Genomic DNA, 19,146 nt, shown 5'->3' with positions numbered 1-19,146 from the left:
AGTTGACTGACGGGGTCACAGCGCCAGGGGCCGAGTCGGTTCACTGACGGGGTGACAGCGTCAGGGGCCGAGTTGGTTTCAGCAGACGTCCGCACCGCTTCCGCCAGTAACGGTGACGTCACACGGCGCGTGAAATCAGAAACTGGACGCCAACCGCTGGCAGGTACCAGAAAACCGAGGAAACGAAAGAACCGAAGAAAAAACCAAAAGGTGCCGAATCGGAAAGTTTCTGAGCCGCACTTCGGCAGCAATCCGTAAGTCAGGTCAAGCAGGCAGAGGAAGAGCCAGAAGCCTCCTGTCACGTGCGAAGGCACAGCATCCGTAAAATGAAAATTTGTACCGGGCTCCTTACACATACACATACAAGGTTCACATACACGATACATTTGTATTGCGCATCACCCTGCTTGAAATTATCACAGCCATAATACAATACACCACACCAGGCAGGCAAATGTACCGTTACATACGCAAACGCAATAAACTTCTATATGAAATAGCACATTCGAATATCCACACCGATCGAACGCGCAGACTACGTCCAAACTACCAACCCCACACTGGCCTCAGGGGTCGCCGGGTCCAACCGACCCATGAGCAGAAGACTTGTGCCCGCTCCGCGCGAGCTGGCTGGCACCGCGAGAGCCAACACATCCGGCCAGGAGCCACGCTACCCTGAGAGGCACACAATGCACGCAGCCGTCGGCATGGCCACGCAGGCGGCGCATTTGGGCCGCTATTTCTGCCCCACTGAACGGCCAAGCCCTGGCGACCTAGCGCCAAGGCAGCCGAGTGACAGTAAGCAGGCCAGTGGCAAGCGGAAATCGAGTATTCTAGCTCAACAGACAGAATCGGCGCGGGCAGGCCCGATTGGCCGCAGGGAAGTCGGTGGGGGCCGGTATGGACACACATTAACGCTTCGCATGCGAGACGCCGCGGGAAGCTACGCAAGCACCTCCGCAGCTGTCCAGAGCGTGCGGACCCACTGCTGGCGCAGTGCGCGGACCCACTGCTGCTGGCGCACAAGGTGGGCTGTACTGTTGCCGGACTGGACGTCATACAATCGACGCATCGAGTATTCTAGCGCGGTCGTGTCTGGCAACTTGTCGCGAGAACCCTCTTGGCCACTTCATCCAACGAAAAACAAAACGAGCGAGCAAAGCAAGTCACTTGGTGGACGCGCATGCGCATTGGACGGAAGCCTCCAGGCAATAAGGCAGCATGCGTCAAGGGCCACAGGCCAGACGGGCCGGCACTACCCCGGCCCCAAGCACAAATCGCGAAATGCACACCCACTCCCTATCACAGTGGCCTGAAAGGCGCGGCCGCTCCAGCATTCCATGTCCGTGCTGTACCGATGTACACGGCTGGGAGAGCGAGAAGATGTCCGTCACGCTGGTGGAGCCGCAAGATGCGGCGCTCGACTTGCGGACTCCGTGTTCGGTGACCTCGTCGCCGCGCGGATGCGATGGCAGCTACCCCGCGTGTCGCCCCATGATGCGGCCTAGCTCCTGAAGAGAATGCAGCGCTGCATTAGATCATTCGCATTGGTCAACGCGCAGCGCAAATGAACGACGGGTCGTGGTGGCATTAACGCCCAGATTCGCGTCGCAGCAATAGGCCTGAAATCATCCAAAACTAGACAAACTGAGCTTGCGGTATCACTTTGGAGGCTTTTCAGCTAACAAATGCATGCTCCATCGAACAAGAATGCACCTTAATTTCTAGGCCTCACAAACACATGTACTTAACCACATATCATGTACGCGCAAATTGCAATACGCGAGCTGAGGCCCTAAGAACGACACTATGCTCCATGACTATCACCCCGAATGATAAACGTTCTCTCACTCTTTGGCGCAACCTGTGAGCTGCGGGCTTACCGTGCGTTCCTCGTCGAAGCCGCGTGTGGTCGGTGAGCCGCTGCGCGAGCGACACGCCGACCGTCCACCACGGGAAGTCCGGCAGAGGGCTGGTCCACATCTCCGCTGGCGGGGCGGACGCGTGGCCAGCACGCCGCCCTGGTCACGGGTCACCGAGGTCAGGGCCGGCGCCGCAGCGCCTCGGGCGGCGCGCTCCGCTCCGCTAGTAAAGAGTTTCGCCGCCCGCCGCCAGGGGCGCTGTGCACGACACGACCACTGTACACACTACAGGTACATTTTGCGCCTCTTCTGGAGCGTATCAGTGCCCGCCACTAGATCACACGTCCGGTCATTTGTGCCTTTGGTTTGGTTCACCAGCGTATTGATCGGCTTGCCGTTGTTCCCCATGAACGGCTGCTCCACGCTGGTAAACACCGGCTGGTCACATCTGAAAAAAACAATAATTAATATCACTGCGCTGAGCTGTAGGCGGAACAAACTGTCTCAGAGAGATCTGACGGCGTCCATGCATCCAAACATGTGACCAGGATTTTCCTTCTCCGATTAAAGCGATGCCTGGAAGGCCACCGGCAACTAGGACTGCACGTTCCATCATGGCGGCACGACCAATGTCGGATCCAGTTGCCCAGCTTGACGTGTTGAATAAAACAAATTTTTCACTTGCTGAAGAAACCTTTAGCGTGTAAAAGCCGGCCGGCGCGCCTCACCTGTTGTCTGGCTTCACCGGCGGGGCCGTCTCCATCTGGTTCATCTTCGACTTGTGGTCCAGGTGGGGCGTCTCGTAGTAGGCCTCGCTGCGCGTGCGCGAGTAGCGACGCGAGATGAGCCAGCCGGCCAGGAAGCCGATCACCGCGGCCAGGAGGCACGTGGTCACCACGGCTACGGCTAGCGTCTCGGCCGTGTACATGCCGCCCGTCGCCGCCGCCGTCGAGTACTGCGACTCTGTGGGCACGGACACTGACGTCAGGCAACGCTGGTGGGCTGCCGAGAGGTGGCGGCGGAAGACTTTCGGACTGGCATTTGGAGTGGGGTATGCCATAGACCCATGCGGTATGCGATAATGTAGTAATTTTTTGCCATTATTGCTCGGTGTGCGATGCGTGGTAATTGGCAGCGTAACAGTTTACAGACTGAAATGACCTGGGCTATGTTTACCTTCTAATTTCTCCGATCGGACGGTTTGACCCCGCAGCAGCGGGAGCACATAACAACCCCACGATCCAGGCCAGCAAAACACCCCGGGCGTGCCAGAAGCATGCAGGAGAACAGCGTGCGGTAAAATGAAAAGTGAGAGCCACAACAAGCTGGCGATGGTTTCCGGTCTTACCTAGGAACTGGCTCAACGGGCGGGACTTGGTCCGCTCCACCGTGTCAACAACCTTTTGTCCGGCCGTTTCTGGATCAGACAGCTTTCTGTCAACGGCTGGTTCTGCAATAACGAAAATGTTGGACTATGCTCTTTGTGAACTTTACCTGGTGGAACAATACTGTAATTCTTGTGATTGTGCCAAAACCTGCTCTTGAATTTGCATTTTAACCGTAATGTGCAACATAATTTATCGTGTGACTAGCACTGCTTTTACAACGAAGCTAATGGGGCTGAACCCTCTGAACGTGGCACTCCCTCGTAAGGAATGAATAGAAGAGACAATAGCAGGCATGCGCCCAAAACGTGTCCTATGATGGCTGATAAATGCAGAACTCAGCCTGAATGTTTCCACTGCCGGGTATGGACGGCAGTGGAGGTCCTGGACATCGCCAGCACTGACCTAGTGTGTGCGCCGCGCGCGGCGTGTTGGGGGTGCGAGTCGCCGCGCCGGCCGGGTCGGCCCCACAGTCACAGGGCGCCGGTGCTGTCGTGGTGGCCGCCGTGGTGCGGGGCGCTACAAACAAGCAGACAGAGGATGCAGGGACCGCCGTGCAGTGCCGCAGGCAACACGCAGGCGCGCAGCACAGGCCGCGTGCAGGTCGGTGCACACACAAACGGCGGAGCACCAAGCGGCGAGGAGCAACACAAAAGCGTGACGTCAGCAACTACAGCGCAGCGAGTCGCAGTTCGCGGATCAGAGCACGAAGACGACACATAAAGCGCACGACCGACGGGCGGTGCGCCACTTACTGGCTGTTTCCCGGGAGACGGCCGCCCGCTCGCTGGTCGTGTCTGCAAATGAAACGGTGGCATTAAACGATCTGTCTGTCTCTCGCTCAGGCAGGCTCAGTAAAAGCATTGTTCTGGCGACAAAAGTCTCGACGGATGCTAAGCCGCATTACTGAAATGAATGACGCTCACTGCCCAGATAACGGAGCGCGGATGGCTTTTTACGGAGGGTTTAGCCATTACACCCTGAGTTGCACGAGTCTAAGGAGCACTCTTAACGCTCACATCTGGCAAGTCAAAGCATCAGCCACGACCGGACAAAACCTACGCCAACGAACCACACAAGCTAAATCAATTAAGCAGACTGCGTAAGCTAAGTGCATTTGCGAGGAACGTTATACATATAGATAGGACAGTAATGATAGACTTATTCCTCGTCGAGTAACCGGGAGAATGGAGAGATAGATATGATGTTTCGGCTACATATCATTGTCGAAACTAATGTCAGTAGTGAATTTGAATTGCCTGTCGATCCTAATAGATTTCTCAGCTGTTTTTTTCGGGGGGGGGGGGGGGGTGACAGCGAGCCACAGTTTACAGGCCACCAACATTCAGAGGATAAAACAAGGGGTAAATGCCAGCCTCAGTTGCCTGACGGTTGTTCCTTGTTTAATTCCCAGAATGTTGGTAACCCGTAAAAACTGTCGCTCGAAGTTAAAAAAAACAGCGAAAAGTCGAGTGGGATCGGCAGGCAATTTTAAAATGAAACAAAGCTATTCACCGTCTTATCAATTAAGCAGCCCACAAACAGCAGCAATCCGCATACGCGTTCCTAGCATGGAGCCAGCCTCAGGCGGGACGTGACGCTCACCGGGCGGGCAGTGCGGGTGCGCGCCGTGGCTGACGTTCTGCACCACGGCGATGCCCTCGGGCCAGGAGGACGAGTCGATCGGGGCGCAGCGCTGGCCGGCCGCCTCCCAGCCGCAGTACGGGTCCTGCAGGCGCACGCAGTCGGCGCAGCGCACCGCCTTGTCGCCGCACCGGTACAGCGGCAGCGCGCGCACCTCACTGTCCGTCACGGCCACCAGCCGGGCCGGGCCGGCCGGCTGGCGCGACACCAGCAGGTTGGTGATGGCCGCGCCGCTCGGGAACACCTCCAGCTCCTCCACCAGCACCGGCTCGGCGCGCACCGACGCCGAGCCAGAAGCCGCGTTCACCGCCTTCAGCACGCGACCGTCGTCTGTCGGTCGAGGGCGGGCATTTAGCGATACCGGTATGCGAGTTGTACCGAGTGGGTGAGACTCACGAAGGCCAACAGTGTCACGTCTCACGTAAGGCGGAGGGACAAATGCACGTAAAAAAGGACAGCTGGCAGCGTAGTGCGCGGGAATACAAACACTTCCGACATGAACCGTGCACGCAGACACACCTCTGGGCACCGCAGCGCACCGCCCGCCGCGCCTGCGCACTGCCGTACCGGTTCCGATGAAGAGCACGTCGTAGAGCGTGCCGTCGGCGGCGGCCACTTGCGGGTCGACGGCGATCTTGGTGAACCGGTGCCGCAGACTGGTGCTAACCAGCAGGGGCCGGCCGTGCAGCGCAGGCACGGCGGCGTCCATCAGCGGGTGCGACTGGATGAAGTTCAGGTGCACGTCGGACAGGCGGCGCGAGTCGCTGACGCAGAGGCCGGGCCGCGGCTGTGGCACCTTAGGCGACGCGCGGGACGTCAGGCAGGGTCACACGACGGGTCAGCCGGCGCCGTCACGCGCATCATGGTTACCTGGTAAGCCGTCGATGCCATCAAACGTATCAATGGACAGAGTGTCTATCATGGTCAAAATGCTGTTGTTTGGGAACAGATTAGTGTAACGTCGCATGACACAATGTCCGTGTGGTCTCGCACTGCCTACTGATCGGCAAATGGCCAGCACCTGATCAATTCATCGTGTACATGGATAATCGTGTAATACTCCAAAAACACAAATTTTCAGTGTCGAAATCCAACAGAGAAAGTCAGAGCCGAAAATGTATAAACGTGGGAACAGTCGAAGTGCTTAACCACCCCGTCAAAGTACCTAAACACCCTGCCGAAACGCCTAACTACCCCGCTGAGGTACGTAGCCAACCAGCCGAAGAGTCGGAAGTGCCTAACCACCCAGCCAAAATGCCCAACCACCCGCGCCGAGGTCTGCTCTCTGACCGATACCTGAGAATTCTGGAGGGGCAGCCAGTTGGAGTTCATGTCCTGCTGGTGCTTGAACGCGCCGTTGAAGGTCTCGACGATGTCGGCCATGCGGAAGGCGCAGATGGCCGAGCCGGGGATGCTGTTAGAGGGGGTGGTGAAGACGGCGTAGAGGATCTCCTCCGGCCGGCCGCCGTAAACGCCGCTCTGCACCGCCGATATCGACTCTGCGAACGAGGCAGCGCGGTCAGAGAGCGGCCCCCAGCACAGGCTGGGAGCGGCGGATGAGCGTCAGTATCGCCGACCGCATCAGCGTGCCCGACTGCGAACGGTACAGCGAACAGTGTAAGTCGCCCGCCACTGATTTTTGTAAATTTGCCACTCGCGACACCTTCGATCCTGAGCAGGGGAAATGAGTGGATGAGCAAAATGAAAGCAGACGGCCTTGATTTGTGTTGGTGCGGCCCACACAAATCACCACCTGACCCACAAGCCTGGCCGGGCTGCGCGCATCTCGGCGTTGCTATCCAGGCTGGTTATTTGGGGAATTAAGCCATCTAATCTAATTTCTGTGACCCTGCCTTGAGCTCCTCTTCACACAGAATGATAGGTGAGCCATCACAGCCTCGTCGCATAAGTCCCTAATCCTCGTCTTGAAACTCTAATCGGATGATTTTCCTGTTTGCAATACGTGACGCAGAGGGAATTATTCGTTTTCTTCCAATGACGCCGGGGCTTCACGCCTTGGCAGCGGCTTAAGCGAAGGTGATGTGGTGAAAATAAACTGAACCGGCCGTGGGTGATGAAAATTTCCGGCAACACTTGTAGGGATTTTACATAGACAAGTGGAAACAGGTGGCTGGCTGTGAAAGTGTCCGCAGTCGGTCACTTATCACTGCCGCCGAACACTCAACATGCAAACGGAATGTAAGACTGTTTAGCGAACAGAAAAAGAGGAAAGTTAAAACCCAATGAATGGGTCGAGAATGGCTTGATGAGACGGCATTCGCGGGCAGATCATGGCCTTCACTACACAAACTTCGAGACGCGTTATGGTACTCACGGATTTCGTCGAATGAGAAGGGATATTCCCCAGGAATGGAGCAATTGAGCCTGGATTTGAGGAAAGACGTCCAACTGTGCTTGTGCTTCTTTGATCCGCCCTTGTCCTTCTTACAAACGCGCGCCACGCGCGAGTACACCCTCTGTGAACAAACCGCGGGGTCATGGCCTACGCCGCCCAGCTAGCCACACAGCAGTCGGTCAAATCGCCACGGCAAAACAATGCCGGATTTTCTTTCAGCCATGAAGCGCTCAAATAATTGATTCCCCGCAGATTGACAGCAATAAATCATGTGATCCTCAGGACACACAAAAGCTCCGATGCCATGGCCGCAGCGACCGCAATGTGGCGTGAGTAGTACATGTCTAATCGGTCCGGTCGGGCCCGTCAGCGACGGAACAGCCACAGTGACACACCTGTGACGGTCGTGTCCGAACTCATACATGTCCGAACTCATACATGGTCGTGTCGGAACTCGTACATGTCCGAACTCATACGGGGTCGTGTTCGAACTCAGTACATGTCGAACTCATGTCGAGAATGACGAACCACGGATAGTCAAGGAAACAGCAAAGCCCAGCTAGACACGGCGCGATGTTTCGCTGGGCACAGTCTGTGCGTTCGGAAAGCACGCAGCCGGGAGCAACCAGAGTTCTGTCATCTTCGGTCACAGTACTTTAAGCTTTAGTTTACGTTACTTCCCAGCATTGTTATTTCATCGCGCTGGTCCTCACCTTGCCGCAGTTGATGTACTCGACGGCCGTCTCCCGGAAGAAGAAGTACACGTGATCGCCGTGCTCCATGGAGCCCACGAAACTTGGCGCTGCAGAGCACACGAACAATGCCCGGTAAGAATCTCCTCTAAAGGTATGTGACCGGACTCGGCACAATCCAACCAAATCAACAAAGAAGTAAGTAATTAAAAAATACAATATGGTCAACTAACAGGGCTAAGGCGCCCGCATGTGATCATAGCTACAAAATGGTGACCTGTGTGTTACGTGGTCGGGCTTCCGCCATCTTTCCTCTTTCCATTTGTATCCGTCCATCTCTTTTCGGTCTACTCCCGCCATCTTTCCTCTTCCCAATTGTATCTGTCCATCTCCTTTTGGTCTGCCTCCCCCGGGCTACCAATCTCACGGAGTCACCTCGCCAGCCTGCACAGCAGTAGTCTGGCGCCCTCTGTCCTGCACCAGGGAGCTTCACAATCCTACCGTCTCTTCCCCACCACAGACCGGTACGTCCACCCTGCGCCCCCCCCCCCCTCCGTCCCCCCCCCCGCTGCGCCACATCGCGAGCTCAGGCGTGTGATTTCTGGCTCGAAGCTGAGGCCATGGCCAGCCGGTTCGGATCAGCTGCGGCGCACACTCATCACACCGGCCTGCAGGGCCGCTGCTGGTCATCACCGCCGAGCCGGCCCGGTGCAGAGCACTGCGGAGGACGCGGGCCGGTCTGGTGGGGCCCAGAGAAGGTCAGGTCGTCCGTGGCGAACGGCGTACTCCGCGGGTGAGAGGCGGAGGTCGTCCGCTCCGAAGCACGGGCTCAACCGACAGCCACGTGGTAGACCCTCCGTTCCCCAGGAGCCTCCGAGGTGACACACCCCTCCATCAGGTCACTCGGGCCGCGACAGAGCGCGCCGACCGTCGGCCACAGTATATATTATCCGGCAGATTATACCGGCCGCAGGTGGAGGTCACAGCGCGGGCACTTCTGGCGCGCTGAGGTGGTGGGCTTTATCGGCCCAGACGCCCTGGTTAGAGGGAAGGCACGCCGCCAGGCTGCCTTTGTTCCATGTGTCGTCCTAGCCGACCCGCAGCTGGCCGTCAGTGCCATGAGGCTGCCGCGGGACGAGCACGTCCGTGGGATTGGACGCGACGTTGGATTTCGAAGGCTCTTGATATGGAAGTGGTGATGCATCTGGACACGTTGTGCCGGTTCATAGTTCCAGGGAAAAAAGCCAGCAACAGAACTAAGCGCAGTCTTATCTTCTCAGATATCTGCCCTTTTACAGACAATACCGTCACAAGGAAATTGGCACATTCGTGACGAAACCTACTGCAACAGCAATCGTTCGACAGAGATGAGAGGACTTGCAAGAAAATCAACTATACCATCGACAGTCGCCTTCATTTACAAGTCTAAACCTGGACCGAGGGATGGCGGGCGCTTCTGCGTTCGACAAGAAGCCAAGCTGGGAAATTCTTTAATCTAAAGGGTGCATATCATTTGACTGCAAAGGCTAAGCACCACACGGCTGAACAGGCGCCGGCCGTTACCAATAACCCCGGCGACGGCTGAATACAGCGGAGCGGTGCACAGAAGGCCTGCCGCCGACGTCATCCGTCATCGGCGGCAAATGGGGCGGGACGCGCCGTGGCGCCGGGTCGCGCACCGTCCCGGTCAGCTGCGGCGGGCCCGGCGCTGCGGCCGCGTCACACACGGGGAGGCGGCACCGCCTCCGGGCCGCGGTTCAGGCCGACCAGCCCCTGCCGCTGTTTACTCCCAGGCCGAATATAGCGCCAGCCAGGAGCTGCCGCCATTTACACGGCGGGTCAACACTAACACGAACGCTGACGTTGTTGGCGGCGGGCGATAGTGCGTTAACACGTCGCAAAATCAACATACAATGTTTATATCCAGATTGCAGGCCAAAAAGGATGCCATTTATATTGGAGGCATAAGCAAACTAAAGAAATACGGCGTCGGCATTTTGGCCACCTCGGATGTTGGATGGCTCCGATGCTATAAGGCGCCCCACAGCTCTGCGGGAGGGGATAAACACCGGCGGCGCCTACGTTAGCCGGAGGCAGCTGACGGACGCCACCACAGGCGTCAGCCTCGAGCACTGTATACCACGCCCGTCGCCCGCGGCGTCGCCCCGACATTCCCGACCATCGCAGCTCATGAGTTATAGTGGACGATGAGCAGCGAAGGTCGGGGGCGTGTGTCTGTCTGAGGCCAGGACGGCGACGTTCTCTCAAGGCTGGGCTCCAGGCGGCCAGTTTGGATGCGCAGCACGCCGAGACGTGGCGTCGACTCGTGTCACCGCGGAATCAAAGCGACAACAACTTGGCGGCATTGGCCCTCAGCGAGTGGTCCACATCACGCTCAAGCAATAACCCGATCGAGGTCTGTAATGTAACGATAATAACGTAAGGTAATGATAATGTCATGACGGTAATGTAATGATGGTACATTACTTTATAATAATGGCGCGCTACTAAAGGTGGTCGCTTAACGGACTGACCTCTCCAATGTGAGAGGGCGTGTTTTAATCAAGCGCCGGCACTCGCAGCCGATTGTGGTCGGAACCAGACAATCAAGTGTCCGTCATGAATCACCCGGAGCCGAGATCGGGACCGGAGTAGCGGCCACCGGACGCCTCCGTCAGCTCCAGGCGGCCACAGCAGCGCCCAACATCGATCACACACCCCACGTCGGCCACAGATGTGACCCCGCGCCCCGCACGGCTACGGAACACCGGCCGTGTCGGCGCCTCCTGACGGTAGCGGGCGGCCGCGCTTCGTCGGCGCGTCACGGCCGTCACGGGACCGCCGCGGGGTCTTTATAGGCGGCCGCTGGACGCCAGCCAGACACGTCGGCAGCCGGAGTCGGCCCGGCAAACTGGGCTCACGTGCCGGGCTGGGGAGGGTGGGGGGGGGGGGGGGGGCGCCTGCCGTCACGTGTAGGAGGCACACTTTGCCGTCGGCGCGTGAGAGCTTCAGGCGCCCCCCGGAGACACGTACTGCCGGCACGCCGCGGGAGGCGCCAAGGAGACGAGCCTCGAAGCCGAGGTCAGAGGTCGGGAGGTTGGAGCACCGAGTCCTCTGTGGCCGATGGCCGACAAGGTGTGCGAGGACGGTCTGTGTCATCTGCCCACCTGTATGTCGCCCTCCGTTCCACACCCAATACTACTCCGCTGCGACAAGCGCCGTCAAACTTCTGCCCCATTGCACGCCTATTACATGGAGAGACATCAGCGTTTCAGCCCCTCCGCGGGGCAAGTTCGGTCAGCCACCTCTCTCGTACGTGATCCGCCAGTCTGGGCGGTTGTCGCCTTGGCTGTGGCCTATCACAACCCCTCGCCAGCGCGTGCTGCAGCCAACGGCCCACACACCTCCGTGGGTGGAGATCCTGGCACCTTTTGAGCGCCCGCCTGAGGCAATAAATTAGAACCCCACTATAAACTGCGTGACTTTCGTACGGCCCCTCGTTCCGTATCAAGGAACGCATGTAAGTAAATAGAGCCAGAAGGTGACGCCAGCAGGAAGGCAAAAGATCAGCTCCAAAAGAACCAGAAGGTGGCGCCGCCAGGAAGGCAAAAGATCAGCTCCAATAGAACCAGAAGGTGACACCGCCATGAAGGCAAAAGATCAGCTCCAATAAAACCAGAAGGTGACACCGCCAGGAAGGCAAAAGATCAGCTCCAATAGAACCAGAAGGTGACACCGCCAGGAAGGCACAGATCAGCTTACCAGTCACCGCACTCGCAACAAAGCCGGGTACGTGTGCACGTCCCATGCGAAATAGGTATCCAATGGCGATTGTCGAATTGAAGCGAATAGTAATAAAACGGCAACAAGGTGAGCAAAAATGAATCACCTAGTTTGCAAATTCATGTACAAATTCACCGACGCATGTTATTTATGGCGAGGTGGCTCACATTTCTGACACGAGCAGCCCATCCTAAACGAAAGAGCCCTCTTCTTCGGCGTTGCGGCATACGCAACCCTCAGTTCGGAGCGCTGTATCTACGACGTGCATTTGCTACCAGCATATGCGATATCGTACCTCTAGTAACATTACATTATCACATTAACCAGTCATGAGACAACATGATACACATTTTCCTATGTGATAAAGGCCTGCACAATGAAACAAATCGGCTTACAGATAATCTAGAACGTCCGTTAAGGACATAAAAAGGTCATGTTTCAGCCATACGGAAGGATTCGTGCTATCAAAAAGCCCATGCTCCGATCCAATAGATATTTGCCGGTGGCTTTGCGAGGAGGAAAAAAACTGCAAAGCAAACGAAACATTCGTCAAGGTGGTAAAAACACAGGAAAAGATTGCGTCCATTTGGTAACTTATGGGACCTGTGGACGCGAGACAATGCAAACTGGCTGGCATTGCGACCATAGCTACCTGCCACGGCTCTTTCGGGATTCATATCTTGACAACCCTGCATCGATCACGGCAAACATGCAGTGGCACACGTGTTCGGAAAAGCGAGCCGCTTTTGTAACAAAATTAATGCCCCGCTTTGTGACAGCTAGTTCAGGGGACAAAAATGAAACGACAGTCTATTTTGACGCACAGAACGTCCGCAACGAACTGTGAAGTTGCACGGATGAAGATCCACACAATGCTGTGCGATATGCCCATTCCAATAATCGATACACTTGAGCGCAATGCTTACCACTTGTGGTTAAAAAATGTCGACCCTCTCGTATCTGCACCATCAATCCAATTACCTGACACATGCAAACCAGACTTGACATGGCTCATCGTGAGTTTGGGGATCTTACGTCGACGGCCATCGCCTTTAATATACCAGGAGGCACCGATGGAGCGATGCTATCATAAAGCATATACTATATTGTTATTGTTTCAAGCTGCGCTTCTGGCCACTTGTGATCGTACACACAGCTTGAAACGTCGAGAATAAAAATATGACCAACGCATTGGCCGCGAGGAAGCAAGCGAGCCCCAGCAAACGAGCATTGCAATGCTTGCGTGATAAACCAGTACCATTCTCATTCTCTCTCTCCTGATTTTTAACCAGTACCTCCGTTTAACCAGCATCTCCTGATATTTTGAAGGTCGACGATTGTCGGTAAATATCTTGAAATGGCTCAAACCGAACATAGCTAGGCACCGCTCACGTCGCCCACTACGAGGACGACGGACAGACAGACACCGCATCAGTGGCCGTTTTCACGGAAGCGTGTCAGCGTGAAGCGCTTGGAGACACCGCTGTGTGCTCCTAAAACCACGCTCGACTTTGTGTTGCACCTATCGGGGTTGGCTCAAATGCATGTTTATAAACAGAAATGACTTAATGTCGCTCCATCACGTGCCCAACAGCTAGACACAAACATTTGGCTTCTCAGAATGGCCTAAGATATTTCACGGAGTCGTCCTTCGTGAAAACGACCGCGATCAGACGCCGTGCAGATACCACTTACCGTACCGCTACTACAGACGACCAAGCCTCCTAACGGGCCGCAAGACATCGCCAGACACTGGCACACGTGACACACACCCGCCTGCGGCGGACCGACACTCACCGTTGAGCTGTTTGAGCTCGAACTGTTGGGTGCGCAGCGGATGTCGGTAGAGCAGAGGGTCCGAGCCGGCGAAGTCGGCCACCGTGCCCGCGTACAGCTCGCCGCCTGGCGCAACGAGCACACGCAGTCGGGGTAAAGGGCAGGCAGGCACAAACGCCATCAGTTCTCGCCTGGCTACGCTGCTGACGCAGTAAACTGTGCGGCAACATTTGCAGACGCCGAAAATTCGAAACGCAAGGATGGGTGTATTCAATGACCAGACCTAGGCAGCCTAGGACAGAGAACTATCACTAACTAGGCTTAGCCTTTTACCAGCGACATGCTCCACAACCGTACACCACCAGCAAGTTTCCGGCGATATCGCGAACGACTCCCCATAGTTTCCGGCGACGTCGCGACCGATTCCCCACAGTTTCTGGCGACGTCGCAACCGACACCCCACAGTTTTCGGCGGCGTCGCGACCGACTCCCCACAATTTCGGGCGATGTCTCGAACGACTTCCCCTAGCTTCCAGCTACAGCGAACGACTCCACACAGCTTCCGGCGGCGTCGCGACCGACTCCCCACAGTTTTCGGCGGCGTCGCAAACCACTCCCGACAGTTTCACAATAGAAGCACGGCGCGGCGCCGGCAAACGTCGTGAACTCACCGACGAACGTGACCGTGCTGTTGTGCTTGGGGTCGTACGGGCACAGGCCGCGACCGTCCCGCTCGCCGCCCTGAGGCACGTAGCCCAGCTCCTGCAACACCAGGTGCCACTGTTCAGGGAGGACAGCATCCTTAAGCTGTGCCAGGGGCAAATGCGTGCTCTGCAGACATGAGCGCGTGTCTCGGCCTTCGCCGTTATCTGCATAGCGTTTAATGAGGCCGTTTATCAGGCGCCGTTTGCGGAGGGACCTCGGGGGCGCACAGAATGTTTCGGCTGTCGTGTTCATGCCTCACATTCACTTACAGAAGGTCGCGCCGTGAGCGGCATTCGTTTGCAATTGTCTGAGCTGTACCCACCGTTATATACTGTATGCACGATGCTCGCAAACGATAGGACACTCCTGAGCAACTAACTGGAGACGCCGCTGCCGGCGGGGAAGGCCCCCGCCATGCGCGCACACGTGTGACGACTGACGACAGCGTTCCTGCCAGAGAGTGCACGTACCGGTTCCTTCTTGTAGCTGCGGCACTTGGGTTTGTAGGAGTTGGTGCCGCACACAAACAGCTCGTCGTCGCCTCTCTTGGCCAGCACTCGGATGTAGTTGTGGCACGCCTCCTGTCGGAGCGCCAAGGACACGCGTGGTGACATCGCCTCAACAACAGCGGCCCGGGGGGCGACGGTGGGCGACGTCGTATCACGAGAGCATTCCAACCTCTGATGCCCGCAAATTAGAGTCAAAACCATGCCAGGCGCGTACCGCTGGTGAAGCGTGGACACTCGCGGTGCCCCATTCATAGTCGAAAAGATTATGACCTCGCTCACGGCTGGCAGTAACCCTGAGATGTGAATCCGGATGGCCGTTCACGCGAAGAGACATCACTTAAGCGCCATCTCGCCACAGCTGACACCGGCTGAAGCGGAAAATTCGGCGCACCAAGCGGAGGGAACAGCGCAGGAGTAAGCAGAAATCCGGTACGTTATATGGCAGCAGAGCGACCATGAGAGAAAGAGCGCGCACACGGGCTTGAGCGTATCTCCCTGGCTTTCCGTTCCAAGCATGGACATGTAGTTCCCCTCCCTCTCCTCTCACAGGAAACCATTGCCAGCCATCGGAGTTAAAACGTGTATGCCGGAAGCAGTCCTAATGGAGAACGATCTCGGAGACATATGTTAAGGGTACGGTAATTTATGCGCCACTAAAACGCCGGGGGCGAGCCGAGTGAAATAAGTTATCGCCACTCCCGGGTTATGTTTACGAGCAAAAACAGGAGACATGCAACGAAACAAAGCGTGGTGACGTGGGCTCCAATAAAGTCGGCCCGCCCGCGCCTGCTCGGGCAGGAGAACGGCGCCATGCCTGGATAGAAGCGAGGATGTGCACTTTAACAGGTGAACGGAAACACGCACCATGATCAGAGTGCAGTGAGCCGGACCACTCAGCTCCGGCGACAGAGGACCAGCGCCGGACCGGCGAGTCGGCCGCCGTACGAACTGGGCCGTGCCAGCCAGTCGCTTTCCAGCGAATTCATAGCGAAAGAGCGCTGAATGCGGCCACGGCGGCGCACGTGCCCATTGTCCGTTCATGTCATCTGCCTTTGTTAGGCGAAGCCACTCGTGTGGAGCGAAAATGTCTGCAGCCCCGGCAGAGAAGTTTCGGTGAGCGCAAGGTGCGCGCTCGCTGCCCGTGCTCACCTCGTCGAGGCCCTTGTTGATACACAGCTGGACGTCCTGCTGCTCAGAGTGCCATTCGAGCCGCTCCTCCCGGCGCTCCGTGAAGTCAGACAGGCTGATGTTGAACACGATGTTCCTGGAACACACGTCACGTGTCAATGGGCACCACAGAGCCCGGTATTGAACACGATGATCCTGGAGCACGTCACGTTTCGATGGTCCGTGCCGCTCAGAGCCAGCCACGGCCACCTCTTGAAGCGTGTTCTTCCATCCGTGCCCCAGAATTGATTTCACGGCTCATAAGTTGATTAGGGGACCCTAGGGGCAGACAACCGAAGGGGTCCAATATGAACGGGCTGTTGCCATGAAGGCAGCTCACCCGTATCGACTGAGGACAGAAGTCCGCAACCGGCTTGCCATCGACCAGCCGGCAACTTTTGTGGTTAGCTCGCGAGCTCACAATGTAGTCGAAATGAGATAGCCGCATACCCACGGCTTTAGGGAGAGATCAATCATGGAACGTAGTCAGTATGCATTCGCCGTGAGCACGTATTTGCCAACCTGCTTTGTCAGTGAGTCACGCTGAAGGTGTAACGTTAGAAATGAACAAATGAAGGGACGAGCGTTTCTTTGGATTTTGGAAGCCCTGTGAAAGCTGAACAAAGCGATTCATATTTCAAGAAAGCTATTCGAATAGCTTTACATATGTAAACATAAATAAGGTCTTCGGACGCTTCCAGTACTCAGACCAGTTTCTCGGCTACCGCGAGCCAGTGCACCATTCAGGACTGCCTCGACCCACAGGTCCTCGGCTTGCATACTCGACTGAGGCATGCGTGAAGTTGGCCGCACGCTCGGTGCCTCGCCACGCATTCTCGTCCGCGCGCTCGGTGCCTCGCCACGCATTCTCGTCCGTACCCTCAGTGCCTCGCCATGCATTCTCGTCCGTGTCCAGCACACAGCACACGTCCTGCCAGCCCGGGAGCGCCGGCCGCTTTTGGCGAAGGGAAAGTGTATAATAAAACGAACGACCGCCGCGTTGTGACTTTTATTGGTGTAAAAGTCACGGCTGAACCGCGGGAAGTTTGCCGTGCGGGGCGTGGCAGCCCCCACCACCGCAGCCACCCCCTCCCCGGCGGTGGCGACCTGGGCATACCCAGCTCCTGTGGGCGGTCCGACCATACTCAGCTCCTGTGGGCGATCTGGCCATGCCCACCCCCTCCCCGGCGGTGACGGCCTGGCCATGCCCAGCTCCTGTGAGCGGTCTGACCATGCCTAGCTCCTGTGGCGCTGACGGGCTGTGACTGGTCGGGCTGCTCTGGACCGCTGGGGCTGGGATCGGGAGGTCTCCACATCAGAGCAGAGAGAAACGCCGGAGCTGGGCTGATCTGACCCATCAAACACGTGGCCAGCTCAGACAGGTGTATTAACAGGCAAGGCAGATGAGCTGGCAAGCCTGACTCACGGGCCGGCGGAAACAGTACTTTTTTACATTGATGAGCATGAAGTCCATGGACAAAATCCGCAACAATCGCAGTCACCTGGAACAGATTAACACGCGGGAATAACTTCAGACCAGCAAACTTGGGACGTGAGTCGGATGCCTGTCATTTCGATGTTTAAGTGCACAGTTAAATTTCGACACGAAGGGTTCCACTTCCCATTCAAGCAGTCCCGATGCCCTGAAATTGCTGGCCACTGCCAGGCTCCACGGACCAACGGTCCGCTAACCAAAGGCTTCCCTCACTTAACTGCGCTCGTATAGAATGCCTCCCCGCCTTCCCTATCAGAAATATCGATTTTTCATGGAGATTAATCGATCCAATTAAACTGGGCTGAGCCCTCTCATGGATCAGGACCCATTTCGTGCGAAGCGCGAGCATTTTCCGACAATATAATCGCACGGGCCTGGACGGAGCGGGGATTGTACTACCCCTGACGGTGCTCCACTCAGTAGGGGCACAGACAAACAAGTCAGCGAGCGTGTCCCTACAATACTGGCAGATGAGTGATGGCGAAATCAGCCCAGCTTCCTCTCATTGTCTGCTCCGTGACACCATTATGGCCGGTATATGGACCGTGAGACGGCTCTCGCTGACCGGCGCGCGTCTCGGAGGATGGATAGCGCGACAGCGCGTACCACGAGGTGTCTGTTATCCAGCGGTGCGATCAGCTTCACCCGGCATGGGAGTGACGGGGTGGGAGCAGGACGGACGGGAACGGGCAGGCAGTGAACCCATCTGCCCGCACTGAAGGAGACAAACCGCACCCCGCAGGATTTAATGTGTGAATTCTACGAGCAGTCAGCGCGAATCGGGAAATGACTGAAGTCGGTCAAAGCGGTTGACAGCTGCCGATGCCGCTGCATTGGTTGGCGGCTGACGTTGGAAAGCCCGTGAGAGGTTCAGTGGGCTGTCGCTGTCGGACGTTGCACACTGTTGTATGCTAACTTCCACATGATGTCTGACGTCAATTCATTAACGTCTCACACGTTATACACTTACCCTGTGGAGTAACAGCCCCTAGTGTCAACCAGGCGGTTGACCCCTGTTAGAGGCACCGGCGCTTGGGCAGATTATCTCACCTGGCACCAATGAGTAGGGTGTTGCCGTCTTTCTCCAGCAGTTTGAAGTGGTCGTTGTGAGAGAGGTTGCCGGAGAACCTCAGCATATTCTTCTCATCTGAAAACAGAGCACCACGGCATTAGTCAAAGTTACATCAGGTGCGCTATTATTGAAATGTATCGGCGCTTTAACAGATTTAAAACGCATTATACGGGACATAAATCGCCATAACTGCGAGCCTTTCAAAACACCTGACGTGCATTTAATACTGCCCCAGGCTGTCCTCCGAGCGTATTTACGCTTGGAATGGCCATATTTAATCTTCGAGCTGCTCATTACGACCAGGCCCGCCCGGGGTATTTTCAGCACCGCACCGAGTCGTTCTAACCAGGCCAAGACCGGCCTATACACGACCGGAGGCGTGCCTGGCAGCCGCTTCCCCGGACCTCGCGGGCGGCCGGCTGGAGTGGAGCGGACGTACGCGTCGCCGGGCCGCGAAGCAGGCCGCACCAGTCAGCCGGAATACCGCCGAACGCGCGCTCACGACCGCGAGCGGCCGCCGGGAAGAACGCGCCTTTCGCGCGAGGCTACCTGAGGGGTTCGACGCCGCTGCGATGAACTAGAGGGGGAAGGGGGGACGTCTGCCGGCTGTCGTCAGATTCTGAGCAAACGGCAGGCAGACACGGCCTTTAGAGCGACGCGTCGCCCCAAAGGCCGCCTGTGCGGGCGGGTGACCGCAGGC

General features: G+C 56.9%; 1 protein-coding gene across 1 annotated transcript in view; it reads right to left on the bottom strand.

Annotated features, from left to right (window-relative positions):
* Positions 1–207: 207 nt before the first annotated feature.
* Positions 208–19,146, bottom strand: part of LOC119103383 (semaphorin-1A) — a 39,955-nt gene continuing 21,016 nt past the window's right edge. The window contains exons 2-15 of the mRNA XM_037226903.1: positions 18,425–18,521; positions 15,862–15,976; positions 14,674–14,784; positions 14,170–14,260; positions 13,520–13,624; positions 7,961–8,049; positions 7,227–7,368; positions 6,188–6,390; positions 5,459–5,687; positions 4,853–5,221; positions 4,003–4,044; positions 2,591–2,825; positions 1,884–2,310; positions 208–1,511 (exon numbers count right to left, since the gene is read on the bottom strand). Of these exons, the coding sequence (XP_037082798.1) occupies positions 2,148–2,310; positions 2,591–2,825; positions 4,003–4,044; positions 4,853–5,221; positions 5,459–5,687; positions 6,188–6,390; positions 7,227–7,368; positions 7,961–8,049; positions 13,520–13,624; positions 14,170–14,260; positions 14,674–14,784; positions 15,862–15,976; positions 18,425–18,510 (1,980 nt within the window). The 5' untranslated portion in view covers positions 18,511–18,521 and the 3' untranslated portion in view covers positions 208–1,511; positions 1,884–2,147. The remainder of the gene's footprint in view (positions 1,512–1,883; positions 2,311–2,590; positions 2,826–4,002; positions 4,045–4,852; positions 5,222–5,458; positions 5,688–6,187; positions 6,391–7,226; positions 7,369–7,960; positions 8,050–13,519; positions 13,625–14,169; positions 14,261–14,673; positions 14,785–15,861; positions 15,977–18,424; positions 18,522–19,146) is intronic.

The sequence above is a fragment of the Pollicipes pollicipes genome, unplaced genomic scaffold (genome assembly GCF_011947565.3).
Source record: "Pollicipes pollicipes isolate AB1234 unplaced genomic scaffold, Ppol_2.1 Scaffold_5724;HRSCAF=6776_pilon_pilon_pilon, whole genome shotgun sequence".
Classification (NCBI taxonomy): domain Eukaryota; kingdom Metazoa; phylum Arthropoda; class Thecostraca; order Pollicipedomorpha; family Pollicipedidae; genus Pollicipes; species Pollicipes pollicipes.
Note: the sequence above shows the minus strand (reverse complement) of the source record. Positions and strands in the feature narration are given on the sequence as shown.